The 21,113-nt window shown below is 44.7% G+C and overlaps 1 protein-coding gene across 1 annotated transcript in view; it reads right to left on the bottom strand.

Annotated features, from left to right (window-relative positions):
* The window catches only part of LOC146808497 (transient receptor potential cation channel subfamily M member 2-like), a 1,333,691-nt gene that overhangs the window by 546,053 nt on the left and 766,525 nt on the right, over positions 1–21,113 (bottom strand). Inside the window, exon 15 of the mRNA XM_085623962.1 lies at positions 8,719–8,864. Within this exon, the coding sequence (XP_085480088.1) occupies positions 8,719–8,864 (146 nt within the window). The remainder of the gene's footprint in view (positions 1–8,718; positions 8,865–21,113) is intronic.

Raw genomic sequence — 21,113 nt, 5'->3', positions numbered from 1 at the left:
TTTTATTAATTTATTAATAATTAACAATTAATTACTTGTCTTGTGCAAGTGTGTTTATATTAATCAATCCGTTTGTTTTAACATAAGAGAGAGTTACACGAGGGTGAGCATAAACGTGCTGTTTAAAAAATAATGTGCGTGTTTTCATGTTTAAACGTTGCTGTGTGCTGTTTATTTTTGAGCACAAAACGCTTTCCGAATTAATGCTTTTCTATGTCGCAAGAGCTAGATAAATACATACACATAAGGGTATTAGTGGGGTTAACACTGTTTAATCACTATGCTGTAGTAACGATTGTTTTTGTCTCTTTAATTAAGATGGTCAATTATGGCCTATGGTGGCCTAAGCCGAGTTGGCTGATTTATGAGCCTGGCTGTGATTTATAATATGAAAACTGTGACGAGGGAGACCCCTGCTGGAAATGGTCCTGAAGTCAACTGACCATAGTCCTCGCTTGAGAAACTTTCCATGAGGACAGCAGCAGTTTTGGAGGATCTCCAAAAGAAATGGAACGTCCTTGGCAGCCTTGGGAAACAAAGGAGCCTTAGAGAAAGACTGTGAACTATGGCTCGATTGCTGAGGAGAAATTGAACAAACTAGATACTTTTTTGGTTTCTTGGTTCCTGTTCCGTAGTCTTCATTTTGTGAACTTTTCCTGAGCGGAGATTTTCAAATGTAGCGATGTTACATCCTTTCCTTCTCGCTCTGCTCAGTGATTCAGCGGACATTACTATTTTTTATATGTTTCCAATGTATCTTTCTATTGTCTAATGCACTATAAAAAATGTTAGCCTAGGGAGGGTTTTTGCCACTTGCCATTTGCCTTTGCCGCGTACCGAATCTGCGTTGCTGAGGATCGATGCTGAAAGGACTTCGTCTTGAGAGACTTTTACCGAGAGACTTGTCCTGACCCGTTCTGACATTTAGCTAGAATAGGTAACTATGAGAAAAAAGATTTACTCTGATTGATTTCTTTTGACTAATTTTAGATAAAGCAATATAATTTTAAACATGGTGTTGGATATTCTTTCTTGTCAATTATTGGGTTTACATTATTGATCATTATTGTATATGTTGTTTAGATTATGTTTATTGTTTGAGGACAGTCACAAAAACCAGATCTTATCGACCCCGATATAGATGCAGGGTGTTTAGGTGTTTCTTTCCACAGGTTTATTGCCGGTAGAGTATTATTTGAGCGTGTGTTAGTGAAATGGGCCCTAGCTTATGATGAATGTATGTGCGTGTAACTGTGAGATTACTCTATCCGTGGTAGTGGGCATATTATAGATACCCTGATCTCTATCACTACATTAATTTCCAACTACTATTATGTGGGCATGAAAGGTAGTCAAACAATACCATAGATTCATTCAGTTCATAAACTCATCCTCAGGGGTAATCAACGCTGGAAAACCTTATTTACGGATATGTAACCTGTGAAATGAAAATGAGGTGAAATTTACATAAAAATTTAAGGTAACATTAAAATTCCATGCGTTCATTTAGTCCATACGGATTGAGAGCTTCAAGATGTTTTATCCAAATATTCTATCTTTGTAGCAAAAAGTTGCTGTTGGTTATTCCCTCTCTTTTAGTGATGATTTCTAGGACCAAAAATTTTAATTGACTGATGTTGTGTCTTTGTTCTATGAAGTGGCTAGCCACGATAGATTTCATATTTTGTGTTCGTATGCTGCTTTTATGTTCGTTCAATCTTGTTTTTATTTTTATTTCTGTCTTGCCAACGTAAACTTTGCCACACGGGCATTTTAGAAGGTAAATCAGGTTCATGGAGTCACATGTTGCTGTTACTTTCAATTTGATATCAGTGCCCTTTCTGGGATGTGTTATCACAGCTGCTGGGATGATGTTGTGGCAATTATTACAGCTATAGCAAGGTAGTGTGCTTTTCGCTGTTGTTATTTGGATTTTGTCTTCTTTGGCCTTAAGAATTTCTCTTACATTTTTACCTCTTCTGTATGCAAAGATGGGATCTTGAGCAAACAAGTTTTTGAAATCTGGTTCCATCTTTAAAAGTGTCCAATGCTTTTTCACGATCTTTTTGTAAGCTTGTCTCGAAGTTGAAAATTTGGTTACTACGGTCATTCAATTTTGAGGTTGTCTGGGTGTGGTCATCAGCAGATTTTCTCTTGATTTGTTTTGGCTTTGAAGTTCTGCTTGGTCTGAAATGTGTTTCGGATAACCTCTCTGTGCAGATCTTGATAACATTTCTTTTTGTTGAACAGAATATCTCGCTGGGTTGGAAACAATTATTTTACCCCGATTGGTTGGAACAAAGGATGTTCCTTTTTGTAAAGTGCTTAATTAGATGTTGCTGAATTGGTGATCTGATATGTTTATTACTAAGTTTGTTTCTTCGTTTTGTCTTTCTTTGCTACAGTCGACATACTCCTTTTGTTGGGATGCTCTTTTTCTTTTTGCCCTCCTGGCTAGCCTTTGTAGTCTGGGCCTGTCTCTAAAAAAGAGACACCAGATGTTTGAGGAATTGCTTGAACTTGTTGTGATGGAACATTCATTTGTCTCTGTTGGTTGTGGCCTCTTTGTTGGTTCGAAACTCTTGATGCATCACTTTCTGAAGATGAGGTTTCCATATGCTGTGAATATGGTTTGTTGTGTCTCCTCCTAGCATATTCATCCGCCCAGCTATAAACTTCCCCTAGTTTGTAATCCAGTGTGTCCCTCCGTTATTTGCAAATTTTTTGCTCATTGACTTCTTATGTGTGTTTGGATAATTGTACACTGATATCCTCAAGGATTTTGGTCACTTCTTCATTGGTCATGATGTCTGCCAATCCAGTTTTCACTGTGTTTATTTCTTTTGAGAGCTCATCCAGAATGTTAGACAGTTCTTCTATTAATAACGGTGTTACGTTGTCTAAACATGCATGATTTGTCCTGATTTCCAATCACACAGGAGCTGAGCCCAAAGCATGAAAATGCCAGCGCCTTTGCCGCAATTAATTGCCAGATTTGAACACGTTTGTGTGAGTTACTATTTTTGTTCTTTTCTAAACAGTGGTGTTAAGGCAAGCGGTTGCGAAGCTTGAACACATGGTTTTAAAACGCATTCCCTCTTTAATGCTTTGACAAGCAAACACACAACGTGTGACCGGGCGTCACTCGTTCACACGCAAGAGCCCTGAACAGCACTTACATTGCAGATAACAGGAGATCGTTTAAAAGGCTGTCTTGTGAAAGACACAAGGCACGTGTCAGTTTGAATTATTTGTAATAAGGCACGTCTCTTTAAGGCACACTTTTCACCCACAAACACTGTGGAATTTTTAAATATAAAGTTCTCTTGTGGCAATGTTCGTTAGAGTGCACCTAAAATATAGCCATTCTTAATTATTCTTTTCAGAAACGTACATTGAACAGTGCAGCACATCCCGGTATTGAATGCCAAACAGCTTACGTACTTACCTCTTTTCGATGAGAGTTAAGAATAGACTCACAAGTGTAGCAATCAGAAGAAGGAAAAATATAAGTCTGAATCCATACTTATATCCCTGTAATATTCTATCATGTTGTAGAGTCTGACCAAGTCCTGGTCCTGAGGAGAACCCTCAAAGAAAAATAGGGTTCCGAAACGCGTCGACCACACACGGCTAGCTGCAACCATCACGATTTCACTGAATGATACTTTGTGCAAACAAGGCATTCAGCCTGTTGTAATGCTATTGTCGACTAGCTGCTTTTAGCAGGTTGCAGTTACGTAAATCATAAATAAGTCTGCACCGCTATTGCTTCTTTTCTAACTCTCAAGTACTGGTCATTTATGTTGTCAATGGTTTGTTTTTTGTCATGTATTTGTTGAATGTCAACTATATTGTATTCACTATTTGATGTAGAGTTGAATAGTAACATGTATGTCCCTTTTCTATTACATGAATTTAATGTTTTTTATGTATGCTCTACAAACAAATGCTTAAAGTGAAAGGTGAAATAAAAACACCAAACCCATTTCATGTGTCAAAAGGGGTTTGTCTAAAGAGACTTAGTCAAACAACACGTCCAAACAATCTCTTGTTACTAGCTTGATTGGTGGCCTAGTTTGGGCGTGAATATAGGCCCAATCCCCCATTGGTAAAGAATTAATTAATCAGCACTGAACATTGTCATGCAAGAGTGGTTTCTTTGACCAATCATCATTTATTTACTTGAAAAATAATTGTGCATTACAATTCAGGCTGCAATGCTCTAAGTTTATTTATGTATGTGTACTGACAGCAACACAGTTGTGAAGAGAGTCGTTCTCGCATCTTGTTGGCATGACTTTGTAGACTTGAAACAGCGAGTGATACAAATTCGGCACTAGACTCTTCAAGCACCAACACAGACTGTCTCCATTTAATGACAGCTCTGACGGGCTAATGTTGGGTTTGAGACAGGGGAGAAAGGCGCCTATAGCTATGGGAAATATAAGCCGCTCATACAGGTGCACTAGTTAAGACAAATGAGTACCTTTTTTAAAATGTAAGACTGATTGAAAAAATCCTTAGCACAATTTTGTGAAGAGAAAAAACATTAAAACCCTGTATGTGTGGGTGTGCGGCAGCACAGTAGCACGAAACGAAAGGTATGCCCCCCCATATCTACAGCAATGCAAATACTCCTCTTTCCATTAAAATGATGTTGCCCAAATAAAAACAAAGGATGTCTGCAAGGGACTGCAAAACTGGCCGCATTTTTTCAGAGATCTGATTAGTTTCAGGGAGTGCAGGAGTGCTCTATGGGGATGGAGGTTTAAACGTGGCTCCAAGCTCAGAATGTAAGCCAGCCTTTCAGGCACCAGTCTGTGCTGACGCGCTCCACAAAAGAGCTGCAGCAGAAGGCATGTAAACAGGGGCAGAGCTTCCATGGGTGCAATAGGTGCAGTGGCACAGGGGCCTGGAAGCTTGAAAGGGCCCCTGAGCCATGATTATTGTTCTATTTCACAGTACAAACTGAGGTAGGAAGTCCCATTTCCTTTCTGCCACTGGGGACCTAGGCTCTAATACACTGACTACGTCACTGCATGCAAAGGCTGAAATTCAACAGAGCCGACAATAAAGCCAGAATGGCGCATTCTGTAGTTGGATAATCAGAATGGTCACCTTGTTAGCTTTTGCGTCTCTGTTGTGGGCCCATCAGGAGGTAACTCTGTGCCAAAATCATCCTGCTTTTTAGTGAGTTTTCAATAAGCCGTTTTCTTTTTTAAAGTAAACTTTCGATGTAAGCCAACGTTGGGAAAGTAAAACTATTACAGACCTTCACAAGGTCTACATAACAAGCCATGCATATACATGTTGTTGCTGTTTGGGTTGTTGTCGAGAAACACACACAAGAAAAGGAGATTTCTGCCTGGATTCTGTTGTTTGCTTAGCCGGTCAGAAAATACCTGGGGAATCAAATTTCATAGGTGTTAGAAATGAGGGTCTCTAGTTGGCAGAGGTAGGTACCTTTCACCAATTAGGGGCCCTTGCTTCTAGTCAGGGTAAGGGGGCTACACTCCTAAAATAACCCCCGCTCACCCCCTTGGTACCTTGACACGAGCAGGCAGGCTTATCTCAGAGGCAGTGTGTAAAGCATTTGTGAACACATACAGTAATACAGTGAAAACACTACAAATGGACACCACACCAGTTTAGAAAAATAAGTAATCTTTACTAGACTTAACATAAGACCAAACGACAAAAATCCACAATACAGTATCAAAATTATGACTTTCAGATGGTAGAAATAGCTTAATTCAATGTAGATGGTAAATGTGATACTTTACTCTCAAAGTACCTTGGATGCGTAACACAACATAAACAAAAGGGTCGCAGGGAATGCGATGCATCAGTTCCTTGCATCAGGGGAGGTGGTGCACCTGTTCGTTACTGCAGCGCAGGGGAGGCGATGCGTCTATTCCTTACCGGAGAGGAGGCGAAGTGTCTGTTTCTTACTGTGACCCTATGCGTTGCGAAAAAAATGTGCCTCTATGCGAATCGACGATCCAGTGCGATGCGACAAAATGGTGTCTTTGATGTGATGCGACAACGTGGATGCGAGGCGTGCATATCCGACGGCCATGCGGCGAAATCGATTGTTTCTTGAGACACGACAGGCCCTGCGACATGCTTCTCCGGTGATGCTCGGCAACCTCTGCGACAGCGACACACTTCTCCAGTGATGCGACACCCTTCTTTGGCGATGAGATGGCGAACAGCTGCGGCAGCGACGCGCTTCCTCGGCAAAGCAACGGCAACTGCTGCGGCTGCGACACGCTCCTTCCTCGTTGCGTCGTGCTTGCAGCTCCCACCGAAACGCAGTCTCTAGAGGGCCCAAAACAACAGCAGGCAACTCTCTGCAGGTAGAATTCCCAGCAAGGAAATTCAGGGGGAGCTGGTGGTGAAGTCTTTGTGTTCCTGAGACTTCAGAACAGGAAGCAAGCTCAACTTCAAGCCCTTGGAGATCTTCCTCAAGATAGTTAAAGTACACACAACGTTCCTTTTCTCCTTTCCTTGGCAAAAAGGTACCACTGCAGGCCACCCCCAAACAGGAAACAGCACAGGGGCAGTCTCCTCCTTCAGCTTCCTTGGTTTCTCTCCTTGGCAAAGGTTTGTCTTGATTCTCAGAAGAGATCTAAAGTTCTGGGGTCTGGGCCACTATATTTATACTGCAAAATCCTTTGTTCTCTGAAGGAAGAGAGTGTCTGTGCCCAGCTAAAACCAGTTCTGTCCTCCCTGGTGCAGCTTCCTGGCAGGGAGTGGTGACAGCATTTTTGAAAGCAGACCTGGCCCGGTCGCTGAATGGAAATCTCCTCCCCCTACTCTCTATTCCATGAAGGCTCAGGCAAGTGAAAGGAAATCTCCTCCCCCTACTCCCTACTCAATGCAGGTCCTATTCAGCACAGCCCTGACCCATCAGACTGCTGGAGCCAAAGCCCTCTCCAGCCCCCTGTCACTCACAACCCAGACATGGAATACACAAACCTAGCTGAAGTATACTGGATGGTTAGGCAAGAAAATACCTACTTTCTAAAAGTGATATTTTCAAACACAGAATGTAAAAATCACCCACACTAAAATATGTTTTTTAACATTCTGAGCTCAGGCATACTAAACTTTATTTTCCCATCCTGTTCGCTGGGTCAGTTGTGATTATAAGATGTTATAATCAAACTGCCCATTCTGGCCTATTGGAACAGATAGCCTTGCAATAGTGAAAAGCAAAATTGACTGTGATTCACTATCAGGACATGCCACACACATCATGGCATGTCCTACCTTTCACATACAATGCACCCTGCCCACAGGTGTACCTTGGGCCTACCTTAGGGGTGACTAACATGTAGAAAAGTAAAGGTTTAGGGACTGGCAAGTGTGTGCACTTGCCAAGTCGCCGTGGCAGTCCTAGACTGCACACAGGCTCTGCAATGACAGGCCTGAACCACACTTTACAAGCTGCTTCTGTGGGTGGCACAATCAGTGCTGCAAGCCCACCAGCAGCATTTGATTTACAGGCCATGGACACACATGGTGCACTGTACTAGGGTCTGACAAGTAAATCAAATAAGTCGATCATGGTGTCACTAATCCATTACAACAATTTACAATAGGGAGCACTAGCACTTTGGAACTGAACAACAGTGGCAAAGTGGCCAAAGCATCTAGACCAGCAAAAACATAGCAAAAACATGTCTGAAGGGTACCAAGGAATCAGAGGGGCACCAAACAAAGAGGTACTGTATTCAAAATCCATCTGTCTATTGTTACTAGGGCCCCAGCCCCTTCAGAGATGTAAATGTGTAGATTTTAAACAAAAATGGGAGTTGACCAGAGAGAAGAGCTGACATTCACATCCCCTCAACATTTGTGAGTGCTTCAAAATCTAAAGTCATTATTTAATTACTTGTGCAAGTTTGCAGTTGCCTGCCCTGAACATCTTACCTTCAGGCAAGCTAAGATCACCTCAGGCATGTGTTACCCATGATATCTCACAAAATGAAGGTTCCCTCAACCGTATCAACCATATGCAAACACCCTCAGCCCCTGCATCCATATACTTTTGTTTCTTCTCTGCAATTGTATTGAGCTCAGGCTTAGAATGCAAGCATTGAATGTGTCATTCTGAGGCCTGTGATTGATTTAACCCAGCTCAGGTAGATGATACAGAACAATGGTAATGTAAGGCCATCAGAGGCCAATCACAGGTCGGGTATTACCACAACTTTTAAAGAGCTCAAGTTTGTGAAACCTGAGAGAGCATATGAATGAACAAAGAAAGAGGGCTTGAAAAGGGTAAGTAGACAAGTGGAAATTGTGGGTGCCCCTACCTCATCCTTCCCCTATCTCCCCAGCGACCTCACATTAGGCACATCTGGAAACACCCTTCTGAACTGTACTATGTATTGGTTCCCTTACTCTCACCCTACATGTTTACCTCATGTAGCCATTTGCTCTGCTACTCACTTTAGCCTGCTTCTACTAATACCACCTATGTACAATTTGACATTATGTGCCCCATTCTCTATTATCTCCCTGCGTACCCCTTTTATTTTAAACTGCACCTGTCTATGACACCCTTCCCTTCCCAATCTTATTTGCATTGTATTTCCCTCTACTTCATAGCACTTTGTGAGTGTGCAACTAAGTTCATTCTATACAAATACTTATAAGGGACCACAGAATTAAAGAGCCACAAGTGAACTGGATGCTCTCACCCACCTGCACTCCTCCATTTGACATGAAAATCCTGGCTTTAGAGTTCTCAGCCAGCCACATGCAGGTGGTGTCTCCCCAGGACGAGGACACTCTAGTCAGGAGCTGCTCAGCATCGAACTGATTATTTCCGCAGCACTCTGAGAAGACATCTAAAATCAGCATAAAGAACATCAAAAGCTGTCAAAGAGGTCTAACCAGTCCAAATAACACTCTTATCAATGCTAACATTTGGACATTATGCACAAGGAGACAAACATTATAGTACTATGTGAAAAATGAAACAACAAACCTAACAGCGACATACATCAAAAACAACCAAACTGTTGGGAGTGGAGCTTGCCTGGTTCCAAGATGGCCACATGCTAAGAGAGCTCCGGCGACTGCATTATTATCCGTCATGATCCTGATGCCTAGGGTGCCCGCTAGCCCTACAGGAACCTTTGCTTAACCCTACCTGCAGGCGGGGACACCGAGAGCTCCACGCTGCTCCCCTCCTGGTGCTGTGCAACATATTGGGGCTGACTGCGGCCTAGTCTGGATCGAGCAAGCATCCTCGGTGTGGCATGACTGGCATCGCCGTGCGGCCCCCGTCTGGGTGGTCGGGCGGTGTTGAGATCGTAGGGCCGCCGCTGCATCCTGAGCACAGCTGCTTCTTCTGGCTTCAGTGGGGTGAGTGCATGTGGCGTGATTCTGGTGGCCGGGGAGCTGGGCCTGGGAACAATACAGAGGAGGCCAGTGATGGACAACGTGGGTGCAACGGACCGTGGAGCCTGCATCGAGGGAGAGCAGTTTGCTGCGCCGGCTGGACCTGAAGGCGTCTAAAGAGAATCTCCATTACCTCTTTAGCCCCACAGCTGGGAATGCATCAGACAATGGCAGGCCCATAGCGGCAGTAACTGGATGCTGCTGTGCCCGTGTTGGAGTATGCAGCCCAGCTGGGAGGCTGTTGATTGGCAGTTCATAGGTGGTGACGCTCCTGGAGTAGGAACACTCTGACCACGTAAGGGAACCTATTCCTCCAGCTGCTTATTGCGATACTTAGGTGCCTCACACTAGTCTGAAACATGGTCGGATGAATTCTGGCATGCCCCCTTTTGTGTAGAATGCTCAGTGGTCAAGGATTTCCAACCTGGCTCATATCGCTACATTACAAGGCTTTGGACCCTTTTTTAACACACAGAAGCAGCAGCAGTCTAGGAGTGATCAAATCGTCTGAAGCGTATAAACTTCATTTTGATCTACAGAAGATGCAAAGACCCCGGAACTCTGAGGCTGTTGGCTCTTGGGCTGCGTCAGACCATGCAGACCCCATTGCTGACACAGACTTGAAACAAATATTAATGACTATGCAGCAGAGTTTGACCAAAATAGATGGGAAGATTGATGCTCTCTGCTTCTGCATGGACAGAATATCCAAACCATTAAACAAACATGTGGAGAGACTGGAAAATGTAGAGAGGGGGGTCTCTAATGCAGAGGACAGACAACATGGACAGAGCCACACATAAAAAGCTAGATAAACTCCTAAAACAGAAGACTTAGGGGGCCGTTTCAGAAGGAATAATATCTGAAGTGTGGGTGTGGTAGAGACAGCCAATATAGTAAGGGTGGGCATCAAATTTCGTTCCGCTCACGGAATTGCAATATTTTGACATTTTCGCGTTCCGCGGAGAGCGCGAAAATGCCCAAATTTCCGCTAATTGGCGCGTTGCGAAGATTTTTTTCATGTTCGTGCTTTGTAAATGCGTTCTCGCGCGCACGATCGCCTTACCGGGATCCCTGCATTCGCCGACGAGTTTTCCAATCCATTCGCGTGCGCCAAGAGATGTTGATAGCCGGTCGCGCTATCCCATGAGAGTTCGCGATCGCGATCACGTCATTCTCCTCGCCAGCAGATACCGCGAGAGTCTGCGATCCACCGCGAGAGAGAGCGTGAGGTCGCAAACATGTCAATCTCTGCCGCGACAAAGACCATGAGATCGTGAACATGTCATTTTGGACGCGCCATCGACATCTGGCGGAAGTGTGGTGAAGGTCGCGATGGCGAACACACCAAATTTTCGATTTGGAGAAGAATATTAACTCTAGCTGCATAAAACCTTCTCTAAATGACGATTTGGATGGAAAAAACTCCTCTGATTGACATTTGGCTGTCCTTTTTTGTGCAAGGAGTCCTTTTAAAAAAAAACCTTCTGGGGGGGAGAGGGAGGAAGTGCCACAGAGTCTCCAACTTCCTGTTCCTGTCCATCAGGCTCCTCCCAGTGCTTTGTCCATCTCCTGTTCATTCTGCCTTTGGATTTCAGCTGGAAAGATCACTCTTTGTGTCTGCTGCATCATTATCATTGGATTTGAGGACTTTCGAATTTGATATTTTACAAGTAAGTTGGTGTTGTGTCTGTTTGATTGGGGACATTGCAGATGCTGCAACTACAATTTTGGTACTTATCATTCTTTTTTTTAAATTGTTGGGGGTAGCCAGTAGGCCCTGAGCTAGTCATGGGTGGGTGCATGATAAAGCAACTGTTCCTTTGGTGTGTGGTGAATGTTTTCAAACATCATTTAGGGCATGGATGCCATTGGATTGAGTTGGAAAATGTGTTTTTTGGGGGGTGTTTCTGTTTTTGGGTGTGTGTTAAAGAAATGCCTTTGTTGTGTGTGCCTGGTGTGTTGGTGTGCACCCTGCAGACCTTGTTTTGCCCTGTGGATTTTCGTTTTTGCATTTTATTGCATTAAAAAGGCACAGCAGTGTGGTTTAGCATGCATCTTTTGCCTGGCTTCTTTATAGGCCTTTTGGCAGTTCATTGTTAGCCAGGCCTCCAGCTTGTTGCTTGTGATTTGCTAGTGTCCATGTGGCTGTAGGCCTTTTCTGGTGGGAGTTATTAGTGTGCTACTTTTGCCATATATAGGCGTGCATGGTATTCCTTTGTGGCCTAGGCTTCTTGTTGTGGGCCTGGCCATGAGGCTGGTGGCCATTTTGAAGGCAGGCAGTGTGTTTTTTGCAACAGGCCTGCATTGTCTGTCTTCTGTTTCTTGTAGTTGGGTGGGCCTGGCCATGTGGCTGGCGGCCATTTTGAAGCCTTGGCCTGCAAGCTTGTGTGATGAAAGATGAGCTTGTGGAAGAGCTCTTGGATTCTCGTCCCCTGCCACCTTATGCCCCACAGCGGATATATCCTACGGTCCCCACCCCTCCATCCTTGGCCTCTGGGACTATTCCCTCTGATGCTTCTGGTACTGTTGCCACAGCCTCAGCCCCACTTGCTTCTCTGACTTCGACCCTGCTTGCTTCAATTGCATTCCCACCAGCCATATGAGTGGACAGTACTGTTTCCCCTGTTATATCCATTCCCTCTCCTGCCACGTCCCTTGATTCTGCTTCAACTACTACGCTCCCTTTTACACCTACAGCTCTGTCCACCTACATGATGGTGCCTGTCTCTGCATCTGCCCTTTCCCCTGTGAGTATGACGCCACAGACACCGTTGAATGCTGACTCGCCTGCACGCGGACCACTCGGAGCCAATTGGGCAGCAGAGTGAGACCGTCTGGAGAAAGTGTTGGTGCGCTGTTCTGTGGGTACGGAGGAGAAACTGATGGTGGCCAAACAGGCCACTCATTGGGCCCGGCACCCGATCTATAGTGTGGAGGATGATTGGAGTGTGATGAAAGATTAGGAGCCCTTTATACAACAACATGCCCTTAAACATATGTTGGCCACACATATAGAATTGTGGGAGCAGTGTTTCCATGGTACTGCACCGCAGATTATCTACGACATATGGGACAGAGTGTATGTTACAGACATGAGGTTTTCAGTAATGTGTCTACGCTGGTGGGTTATCGAGGTAGATTACTCCAGAAGGTCCACCCTATTTACCATCCTGAAATACCAGAATTGCGCGACTCCACGAATACTGTAATAAGACAGCGAGTCAAAGCTCGGTTCCAAGAGCAATGGATCTATACCCCTTGGAAAAGGACTGAGGTCCTTTCTTTAAAGAGACAGTTACCGGACCCAAGAAAAAACCCCACTGCCTATTATAAAGAATTGACAGAGGCGGCCTCCTCCACAGTGATGACATTAGCTGACATAGAGTTATTTTTCGGCTTGTTAGTACCGGTAGATATATGGAGACAGGTCAATACGCAGGACCATGCACTGGAGTTGGACAGCACTTGGGATGACATTAGGGCATGGGGAAAGGAGCAAAAGCCTGGGGAGAAGCCAAAGGCAGAGTTATTGGCTTTGCCATATATAGGCGTGCATGGTATTCCTTTGTGGCCTAGGCTTCTTGTTGTGGGCCTGGCCATGAGGCTGGTGGCCATTTTGAAGGCAGGCAGTGTGTTTTTTGCAACAGGCCTGCATTGTCTGTCTTCTGTTTCTTGTAGTTGGGTGGGCCTGGCCATGTGGCTGGTGGCCATTTTGAAGCCTTGGCCTGCAAGCTTGTGTGATGAAAGATGAGCTTGTGGAAGAGCTCTTGGATTCTCGTCCCCTGCCACCTTATGCCCCACAGCGGATATATCCTACGGTCCCCACCCCTCCATCCTTGGCCTCTGGGACTATTCCCTCTGATGCTTCTGGTACTGTTGCCACAGCCTCAGCCCCACTTGCTTCTCTGACTTCGACCCTGCTTGCTTCAATTGCATTCCCACCAGCCATATGAGTGGACAGTACTGTTTCCCCTGTTATATCAATTCCCTCTCCTGCCACGTCCCTTGATTCTGCTTCAACTACTACGCTCCCTTTTACACCTACAGCTCTGTCCACCTACATGATGGTGCCTGTCTCTGCATCTGCCCTTTCCCCTGTGAGTATGACGCCACAGACACCGTTGAATGCTGACTCGCCTGCACGCGGACCACTCGGAGCCAATTGGGCAGCAGAGTGAGACCGTCTGGAGAAAGTGTTGGTGCGCTGTTCTGTGGGTACGGAGGAGAAACTGATGGTGGCCAAACAGGCCACTCATTGGGCCCGGCACCCGATCTATAGTGTGGAGGATGATTGGAGTGTGATGAAAGATTAGGAGCCCTTTATACAACAACATGCCCTTAAACATATGTTGGCCACACATATAGAATTGTGGGAGCAGTGTTTCCATGGTACTGCACCGCAGATTATCTACGACATATGGGACAGAGTGTATGTTACAGACATGAGGTTTTCAGTAATGTGTCTACGCTGGTGGGTTATCAAGGTAGATTACTCCAGAAGGTCCACCCTATTTACCATCCTGAAATACCAGAATTGCGCGACTCCACGAATACTGTAATAAGACAGCGAGTCAAAGCTCGGTTCCAAGAGCAATGGATCTATACCCCTTGGAAAAGGACTGAGGTCCTTTCTTTAAAGAGACAGTTACCGGACCCAAGAAAAAACCCCACTGCCTATTATAAAGAATTGACAGAGGCGGCCTCCTCCACAGTGATGACATTAGCTGACATAGAGTTATTTTTCGGCTTGTTAGTACCGGTAGATATATGGAGACAGGTCAATACGCAGGACCATGCACTGGAGTTGGACAGCACTTGGGATGACATTAGGGCATGGGGAAAGGAGCAAAAGCCTGGGGAGAAGCCAAAGGCAGAGTTATTGGCTTTACCGGGGCGTATTATTAATTATATGCACTCCCTGATCCCACCGAAGAAAGTGGACTGGGATAAGTTGACTGCGTGTCGTCAGAAGAAGGATGAGAGTGTGTTGGATTTCTTCACCAGATTTAAAGGGGTGTTTCTCGACTTTAGTGGTCAGGATTTGTCACAGGAGGGTGGTTTGTGTTTGTTTGTTTGTGAATAGAATTGTTACTAACTTACTCGCTGAGGTTGCCACTTGGTTGCAGACTTCGGAAAGTACTTAGACGACGTCCTCCCCATCAGTAATACTGAGTATGGTGCAGTACTAGGAGCATAGTGAGAACGGAGATAAAGAAAGGGTGGGAAAGAAGTAAAAAGATTTGAAGACAAGGGTGTTGATGCAGCAAGTTACGAGAGGAAGAGGTAGAGGATGAGGTTTAGGTTCGGGTCCACGGCTACCCCAAACAAGCAAGGGCAGTGCTTCTGGTGTTCCTGTTGGACCCAACCAATGTGTGTACTGTAAAAAGGAGGGACATTGGCGGAATGAGTGCCCGGAATTGTTACAGGAAGGTGGGACTCTGAGAGATCATGGTTTTGGAAGTAGAGGGCGAGGAGGCTGAGGGGTGCCACAGACAGGGGATGCTTTTTACAACAGGCAGAGCGGGAATTATTTTGATGACCCTCGGGGAAGACAGTACTACCACAATGACTATGACATGGACGAGGTGACAGGGTTGTCTCATAGCTAGGACAATCAAGAGCAGAGCGATGGACCAGTTCCGGTGCCTGTAGATCAGTGTGGACCATACGTTACTGCAGATTTACAAGGTGCCTCTGAGAAGTTTCTATTTGATACAGGGCATATGAATAGCTCTGATTCCCGTTCACTGGTCCCGGGTCAATAAAAGTCAACTCACTTCTTGAGACTGAGCCGCACATAGGTATTGACATAGAAGTGACTTCGAATCTAAGGCGGCTTCGGTGCAATCCCTGCAACATCGACTCCATAAGCCTTGCAGCGAAAACTCTCTTCACTCAAGCGGCAAGCTCCACAACAAAGCTGTCAGAAGTATGGCAAAACTTCATCCTAGACATCAGTGTGAAATTGTTAAAAGGACCGCCAAACAGGATATGCCAAGGAAAGGGAGCATCAACCAAATTACAACTCACTCCAGAAATGAAAACACAAAAACGGTTAATAAACCGAACACTGAGACAGATGCGAAAAGATCCAACAAACTACGACTTGCAAACAATTCTACGGAAAGCGAAAAAACTGTTACAACGGAAGAAATGGGAAAAACAGAAACAAAGAAACGACGAGCTATGGGCTAAACTCCTCTATGAAGCAAAACGGCAAAATAGTTCAAGGTTCTGGCAAATGATCAAAAGAATACAGAACCCAGACCATCTAGGCCTCAACTCAAACATAACGGAGGAAGCATGGACAAAACACCTCTTCAAGCACTTTAACACTAAAAACGCTGCCAATGAGGACAGCCTTGTAGAGGTGGGGACAAAGAAGTTCAGCAAAGAAGTTCAGAGGGAAAAAATAGATAAATACTATACAATGGTTATGACTCAAGAAAGTGCCATTAATGGAACCACGCTATCATCTTGAATAGAGAAATTATTGCTTGACCCAAGTTCTTCTTTCCACACCGAGTCTGGACATCTGGCTACCACACCAGCCGATGTCAAAAGGCAAATAGCCAGGGGCAGACCGACAGGTGCCCCTGGACCAAACTGCATTCCACCACTGCTGTACAAATCAGACGCGGATTTTTGGAGCGTAGTATTAACACCTATATTCAACAACATAAAGAACACCCAAACTCTTCCGGAGTCCTGGCATGGATCAGTAATCAGCCCAATCTTCAAACATGGCAATAGGAAACATCCAATAAATTATCGGCTTATTGCCTTTATAACTGTGGAGGCTAAGTATTTTGCAGGAACCATACTGGAGGAGCTAACGACATGGGCATTTGAAAACTCAATAATCCCAATCAATCAAACTGGTTTCTGCAGGGGTCAAGGGACTACAACTAACATAACTTCATGGCACTGACCCTGCTGATGGACACAGCAAAAGAGACCAAATCTCCCCTTTTCCTCTCCTTTATTGATTACACTGCTGCATTCGACCATGTGGATCGCAATAAACTCTGGCAGAAACTGGACAACTGGGGAATACCCAAACATCTTTTAGACGTGTTGATATTACTCTACTCAAACACCTGGATAAAAGTCAGACTTGGAGCGGGTACGCACCTCTCTAAACCCATTCCGACAACAAAAGGATTAAAACAGGGTTGTGTGTTAGCACCGATCTTATTTAACCTTTTTCTTGCTGACATACCAGGGGAACTTGATAAATGCCTCTGTCATGCACCGAAACTAGGGAAAATTCCACTGTCCAATTTGCTTTACGCGGACGACCTGGTGCTGATAAGTCGGACACCAGTAGGCCTCCAGCACCTTCTAAACGTAGCCCACTCCTTTTCAGAAAGGAACGCCCTACAAATAAACTTCAATAAATCGAAGGTTATGGCAGTGAACTACAAAAAAAATAAAAGGAAAATCAATTTTTACGTAAACGGACAAGGGCTGGACTTGGTAACCACCTACAAATATTTGGGAGTAATTCTGGGCTTCAAGAACTCGTTCAAACCTCAATTGGACTCTTTACGAGGAAAGGGAACTGTGACTTACCTGGCGATAAAATCTTTAAAAGCCAAACTTCCCGATCTAACGCTCAACCCTCTTCTTCAGGTTTTGCGTGCAAAGTTACAACCAACTCTCACATACGGGAGTGAATCCCTTCAAGGGAAGGATGCTGCACTACTGGATATAGTAATAGCTAATTCATATAGGGCTATCTTTAACCTGCCAAGATACGTCTCGCCTGCACAAATTCGGTTAGAATTCGGTATTCTGAAACAAACATTAGAAAGGCGGAGTGCGTACGTTACCAGCTGGCACAAGATTCGCAGCGCTGAGGTTGCTTCTCTAAATTCCAATGTATGGCAAGAGCTTCTTCGACATCGTAAATCTTCAGCTAGAGGTTATCTTTTTGACTCACTTGAAGTCCTGGGTCTGTCAGACCTCTGGGGCACTCCAACAGATCTCTTGTCTTTCAAAAAAGTTGCTAAAAAATCAGCACGAATCATCTCTTCTATTGAGGACAAGGAGGCATTAACAAAAAGAACGCACGGTTGGATCACACTCAGTGATTACAGAAGAATGCAGCCACAAGCATATCTCAACATTGGAATGAATCAAAAAATGAAAGAAAAGTTCTTAAAATTATGCCTCGGCGTAATCCCTGTAACTCCGCATTTACCACCCTGGGTGAGAAAAAATTTCACGCAGCAGTGTGCCGCCTATGTAAAGCTGACAAGGAAGACATTGTCCACATCATGTGCATTTGTCCTAAACTAAAGGATTTGAGGTATAATTTATTACGTCCCTCCTTCAAATTACATGGCGTCCGGACATGCAGGCAGGCTGTTAAACTCTGTTTTAACCCGGCAAAAACAAAATTAAATTGTCGGGTCGTAAAGTTTTTTGACTTAGTAGAAAAAAAGTCACATGAGGTTTTATGACCGTCAAAACATTTTATTGACTATTACGAACTGATATAAACAAAACTTGTAAAACTGAGGAAATCGCATATAATGAATTTTTAACAACTTTTAGCAATTGTTTTTTATTGTTTTGTAAAGATTTTAATTAATCATGTACAAATAAATGACTTACTTACTAACATACTTACTTACTTACTGGTCCCGGGTGCAGCTCTGTCTGGCCAAAATAATGTTTTAGTGGGTTTCTCAGGCATACCGGTTGTTAGCCCCATTTCCAAGCATCTTTCTTTGACTATTGGCCCTTTTTATGGTTGACTCACCATTCCTACTGACATCCAATTGTGGGCAGAACTTACTAGGACTGGATCTGTTAAAAAGATTGCATGTAACAATTTACTGTTCCCCAGATGGTGTTTACATGACTATTGGCTCGCGAGTTGCCTCCGCCATGCAATGCTTTGCAAAGGATTATCTCCTCCCTCCCGAATTCCAAGAGTTGCCACGCACATTATGGGCTACAGGAGATACACATGTGGGGTTGCTTTAGATCGCAGTGGCCATCTTGTCATTGCCCTCACATAGGCTATAATGGAGCAAATACGGGCCTCACAGTACATGGGCTTCTTCTCTGACTTCTCTGTGACCTGGGCAGCTGGCTCTGCTGCCCCGGGTCAAACTGGTCTCACGAGCTCCCCTTCCTCTCTCCACCTGTGATTAGCATCAGGGCTTGACCCGTCATAAAACCCTTTCATTCTACACAAGCCCCTGGCTAATCTCTTTCGCACCTGGCTGTTCCTGCTTTATGACTTGGTTCCCAAAACAGGAGATGCTCATGTTTATTGGGGGGATCTGTTTACATGTAATGTGGGATCTGAACCTTGTTGTGTAAATCATTGTGGGCTGGCCGAACTGGAATGTGGGATGGTCATCATGACTCTGCCTTTTCTTTGTAATGTACACTTGCATATTGCCGTATCATAAAACCTAGGAATGTATGCTTGAGGCAGGAAAAAGGGTATTTAAGATGAAGTCCATTCCTATGATTTTCAGCAGTCTCCTGAGAACATACACGCTGTTGTACTTCTAGGATACCTGTCATTGGTCTGCAGCCAATAAACGATTCTTTGACTTCACCCAGAAGACTCTGTGTTTCTGTAGGTCCGGAACAGGGTGAACCCAGAAGTCATAGGGTGTGTGTCCCTGCACCGCTGGGTCTAAATTACCCAGTACTTCAGTTTGGCGCCCAACGTGGGGCGATTTCAGCGGTACCAGTCCAAGCCAGAGGTTCGTGAGGAGCTTCGTGTGGAAATTCTGGAGGAAGGCCGCCACTTCATCGACCCCTGCATGTCGACGTGGTCCGAAAGTCTTTTCTGCGAGGTTCTCCGCGTCCCGACGGCTACGAAGGACTGCTGCCCTGATTAATCGACCTGTTTTGGACCCTTGACGAGTTTGAGAGAGCGAAACAATCGAGAGAGTCTTCTGGTGACGCCATCGATTAGCAATATTCAGTTAAGTATACGTGGAGCGTCTCCCATTTGTTTTGGTATCCTTCGGGATCGTTTGGTTTGATTTGGTAATAGGTGATTTGGTGTTTGCAAACCCCAAAGCCAGAGGACTCGTGTATTCACGAGAATATCGTAATCGATAATCCTTTGACGTTTGGATCTAGACTAGTGAGCGAAGATGCCTGGTTCTAGAATATTTGGTAGAATATTTTGTTTGGGTTGTGGAAGAGATTTCCAGCTGGAAGAATCATGCCCGGTTCCTCCGGTTGGAACTCCAACTTATGAGCTCTATGTAAAACATGGCGTAGGCCCCATTGCATATAACGAAGTATGGATCCACTACACCAGAAAAGACGGTGTTTTAAAATGGCCCCAAAATGGTAGTTTTGATACCGATATTTTAGATAATTTGGAAATTAAATTGTTTAAGAAGAAAGCCCGGCCGGCGATGTTTGACTCTTTCCGCTTATGGCGAAAGGAAGCCAAACAAAAGGAAATTAAGCTAGCGAAAAAGAATAAGAGAGAAAAAGGTATGACAGTAATGCAAGCAGCTGTACAATTTAAAGACAATGAGGAGGAGCAGATGAGCGAGCAATTACACAGGCAGCGCAAGTTAGGGATTGACAAATGTTACCCAGCTTTACCACATTCTAAGCAGAATGAGTTAGAAGAAAAGGAGAAAGATCCCTTGATGTCGCATTTGTTGAGTTCGCCACCCCCGTATGCGCAAAATGCCACGGCGCCTCCCCAGCTTGTGAATATGCCTCCTCCAGTCAATATGCCGCAAGCTTTGCCGCAACCGCCAGCTGCTTTGCAGCCGGCTCTTATCCCTGTAGCGCAACCCTCTCAAGGGTTGCCAGTTGTGTTTCCAACTGCCCCCGCACTTCCTGCGACTTTGCCTAATTCAGCAGCTGCCTCCCCTAACACTCTTCCTTGCACCACTCCAGTACCCGTTTCTACATCCTCTTTTCTTCCCTCTGTTTTTCCCCCTGTTTCCGCTTCAACTTCTCCTTCAGCGCGACAGCGTTTAGCTAATGTGGTTACTACATTAATGTCGCCTCTCTTTGAGTCGTCTGGTGCGACTCCTGGTTTACGGCGTAAGCAATTGCGTAGTCAATTGCCTAACCCTGATGAGAAAAAGGTAATAGACAGCATGGCGCGTAGATGGATTGTTTTCCCTTCATTGTATGATGTGGAATCAGTTGTCAGCGTTTTCCATCAATGGGATGCCCCAAAACAGAGATATGTGTTTGAGAAAATGTGCGAATTTCTCTCTGAAGAATTGGAGGATAGTGGTAAAAATCCGAGCCCGCAGGAATTGTGTAGAGTGAGGTTTGATTTTGGAACTGGTATAATTGTGGACCGCGATATAGATAAAGCAGTTGCAGTTGTATTGTCCTTCAGGAATGATGATTGTCAACAGTCATTGTTTGAACAAGATGTCCTTGTGGGGAAAAAGGTAAAAGCGCGACAATACCCCATGAGAGAAGTTCCCCCGGTATGGAAGGAAGCAGTCGCAGCTGCCGGTGGTAACCCCGCTGTGCCAGCGCATTTCCAACGTGTTTGGGTGCATGTTCCATGGAAGCGCTCTGAGGTGTTAGCGCTTAAGCAGACATTACCCGATCCCCGTAAAAACCCAGCAGGTTATTATAAAGAGTTGTCACAAACAGCAGGATCATGCGTTATGAATTTGGCAGACATAGACATGTTGTTTGGTAATGTTGTTCCACAGCCT

This window comes from Triturus cristatus, chromosome 8 (genome assembly GCF_964204655.1).
Source record: "Triturus cristatus chromosome 8, aTriCri1.1, whole genome shotgun sequence".
In the NCBI taxonomy this organism is placed as follows: domain Eukaryota; kingdom Metazoa; phylum Chordata; class Amphibia; order Caudata; family Salamandridae; genus Triturus; species Triturus cristatus.
This window is presented reverse-complemented; position numbering and strand designations above follow the sequence as displayed.